Here is a 3,800-nt window from a genome sequence, read left to right as displayed (position 1 = left end):
TACGTCGCCCGACACATCTCTTAGTACAATGTCGTCAACACAATTGATCTCTAACTAAATCACCCCACTTCTTTCAAGTTGACAAGTTATAGTAGTCGCCTTAAATGTATCAGATTTTGAGATTTAGCAAACATTAGAAAACCCCCAATTAACCTTAGGATGAATGCTCGAGCGTATTATTCTTTTTCAACGACACTCACGAAGTTGTCGATATAATTGAAATTTTCTTCCAACCATTTCATCTTTATCCAGCAGCCAAAAAACTTGTTCAACACATTGCCTAATAGTTGCTCACAAATTGGCTCCAATCGCCAACACCCATTGCCCCCGAAACAACTGGCCCATCCACCAGTAAACTGAGTTGTAAAGCTATGTCCTCGAGTATAATTTTACATTCACCGTACAAAAGATGGAATGTGTGTGTCTCGAGTCTCTATCTTTCCACCAAAGTGCTGATAAGTGTGGGATCTAATTTAGTCCCCCCGAGCATACGAAACACGTGCAAGACTCCCGCCTCTTCAAGTGTTGTTGTTCAATAACACGCAGTGCCCTCGCAGTTAAATTGTGTATGTATGTCTCTAAAATTCGATCTTCGGCTCATTATATAAATATAAAAAAATTATAAAATTAACAATGTTAACAACTTCATAATGAACTTAATTAAAATTAAAATATTTAATAGTATTTTCGTACCATTTGCAATTGGACATTGAAAATGTGTTTGTCATCCAAACGAAAAAGCGGAATTGTCATTATAAAAATCAATTAAAAACAAAGAAATTACGAAATATAAAATTAAAACAACAAGATTTTAAGAGAAATTGAACGAAAAATTAAGAACTAAAAAGTTGAGAGAATAGATGAATTGAGAGAATTAAGAGAATGAGATTAGAATGTAAAAGGAAGAAAATGACTTGGGTTTATATAACAAATAAACTAGCCGTTTTTTACTGTTGGAAAAAGTTTGACTGTTAGATTTTTTTACCATTGAGAAAAGGTACAGTTGACTAAAAACTGGTCGAGCAAAATGTATTTTCTATTTCTAACTCCAAAATTAACTTTTTTCCCTAAATATTAAAAAAAATCAATCTAAAACCTTAAATATTTTCTAAAAACTACCCAATTTACCCCTGTTAAATACCATTACTTTTTATCATTTCTCTTCTTTACATTTTCCGGGGTAAAGACACAAACACCCATCCATTTTCTCAATCTCTCCAAAGATCCAGATTCAACATTTCCCTCTCAGTTTTTAGGGTTTACAAATATTACCCTTTTCAATTTAATTTTTTACATTTTCTGTTTGGGGTCTCTCATTGGTTGCTTTTGTTTCATTCTCGAGCGCCTGATATTGTTTTCTCGCAAGAAAAGTATTAATCTTTCTTACATGAACTAAAAGATGGAAATCCCCTAAATCATCAAAATGTTTGCTTCCTTTTTCCCTGCCTCTATTTCAGGTTTCAGTTTTTTTTTTTTAAATGCTTGTTCAAGGGTTTATTCCCTCTTCCATTTCATCCTTTTTTGTCTTAAAAAACCCACTCTCTTGGTTTATGCTTTGTTCCATTAACAATTAGCTCTATTTTCTTTTTCAATTTTGAAAGAATGCTTTCTAGCCAAATTTACTGTAAAAATACCCGAATTGTTAACTCTTAAAAAAACTAATTTCTCCTCTTTCACCTAAAATTGGTTCCTTCTAACCGTTCCACTCATTTCAATTTCAGCTTCAGCTTCTGCTAGGTCATTTATCAAACCCCTAAGCTACAATTTAGAAACAAAACGAGAAACAAAATCCTCTTTTTTATGTGTAACTTTGTGTTTGAAATCATGGCTGTGTTAATGGAAAGTGTTGTAGTAGATATCCATCATCACCAGATGGTGGTTCAGATCTCTGTGGAGAATTGAGACCTTACAAAAGCAAACACATTCTTACACAACCGTCATTGGAGATAGTTCATGTTCCATCTCACAACTTTACTCTGCAGTATTCAATTTTAACACAACTTGTTTATTACCAGGACACAGTTGAAAGGGAACACCAAGATAGTTTCTGTATCAAAACACAAATTCAAGTTAACCCAAATGTTCATGTCTTTGGTGTATTTGATGGACATGGTCAATACGGTGCTCAATGTTCAAACTTTGTCAATGATATACTTGTAGAAATATTATCCAGTGACTCCACTTTGTTGGATGATCCTTTAAAAGCTTATACTTCAGCATTTCTAGCAATAAATTCTGAGTTACATGATAGTGAGATTGATGACACTATGAGTGGTACCACAGCAATAACTGTCCTTGATGTTGGGGATACTCTTTATGTTGCTAATGTTGGTGATTCAAGAGCTGTGATTGCTGTTAAGAATGGGGATCAAATATTGGCTGAGGATTTATCTGTGGATCAAACGTCATTTAGGAAAGATGAATATGAAAGGGTGAAGCTTTGTGGGGCCAGGGTTTTGAGTATTGACCAAGTTGAAGGCTTTAAAGACCCAAATATTCAAAATTGGGGTGAAGAGGAAAATGAAGGTGGTGATCCTCCAAGGTTGTGGATTCCAAATGGAATGTATCCCGGGACTGCATTTACAAGAAGTGTAGGAGATAGTACAGCAGAAAAGATAGGTGTGATTGCTGATCCTGAGATTTCTGTAGTTAAACTTACACCAAATCATCTATTTTTTGTTGTTGCAAGTGGTGGAGTTTTTGAGTTTCTACCTAGCCGAACTGTTGTCAACATGGTACGATATTCATGCAAATCTTTGGAATTAATAACTTGCTATTACATTTCCAATTTGCTTGTAATACTATTTATATATCCGTCATTCATATGTTGGCATTCAAGTGTTTCCTCATGTGAGATTTGTTTGCTTTGTATATTCACAAGCAACCGCTGAAATATCTTTTACATTAGATTTTAATGAATGTTTCATGTAAAATGATGTATCTAAACCTGTATTATACTATCTAGTTTGATAAGTCAACACGAAGGGGAAGTGAATAAGAATTTTCCAATGTCTTTTGCTTTTGAACTGTTATTGGAACTCTCCTCGTATTGATATTATCATGAAATTTAGCTTTTCTGAGATATGCAATCTATGATTCTTGCGGATAACTGCAAGATATTAATGTCATAGTTTCAGCATTTCCTTAATAAATTTAAAATTTTCTTCACATAGGTCACGGTATACACAGATCTCAGGCCCAAATTGTAATTTTATATTTTAAGACCCCTATCAGTCCCTAAATTCGCCTCTGCCTCTGCTCAAGGCCTTCGGAAATTTGATGTGAAATATATCACCTCGAATGACATGTAGAAGCCATATATAATGTTGAAATTAGCTGGTTTTAAAAATCTCTCTTCTACGGTTGTAATAGTCTTTTAACTCGAATAGATAGTTATACTCGTTTCATCATTTTTTATAGGGCATTATTAAGAATATAATATAAAATTTACATAATCATTTTTGTTATTTTTTTTATTAATTTGAAGCTTGTATTTTAACAACTGTGTTAATTTTTTAGTGTGGAATTTGAATTTTAAAATTAATTTAATAAAAATTTATAATTAATTAATAATAATTATTAATTTTCATCAAATCAACTTTGTAAATCACATTTATCTTACATCAAATTAAACAAATTCGTAAATAACAATAAATTTATTATATTATTGAAATTATGGAAATTTAAATTTAATAATATATAATATTAGTAATGAAATTATTTTCTTTTTACAAAACAAATAAAGAATGGAATAAAAAAATAGCACAAGTAATATTAAAAAAAATTGTAACCCAATTACT

The 3,800-nt window shown here is 31.9% G+C and overlaps 1 protein-coding gene across 1 annotated transcript; it reads left to right on the top strand.

Moving 5' to 3' along the window:
• Positions 1-1,823: 1,823 nt before the first annotated feature.
• On the top strand, positions 1,824-3,093 carry LOC107895789 (probable protein phosphatase 2C 35; the record flags this gene model as incomplete). Its single annotated transcript, XM_016821014.2, has 1 exon — positions 1,824-3,093. A coding segment is annotated over one exon (1,068 nt), but the record flags the coding sequence as incomplete, so codon positions are not given.
• Positions 3,094-3,800: the final 707 nt, after the last annotated feature.

Source organism: Gossypium hirsutum, chromosome A10 (genome assembly GCF_007990345.1).
Source record: "Gossypium hirsutum isolate 1008001.06 chromosome A10, Gossypium_hirsutum_v2.1, whole genome shotgun sequence".
Lineage (NCBI taxonomy): Eukaryota > Viridiplantae > Streptophyta > Magnoliopsida > Malvales > Malvaceae > Gossypium > Gossypium hirsutum.
This window is presented reverse-complemented; position numbering and strand designations above follow the sequence as displayed.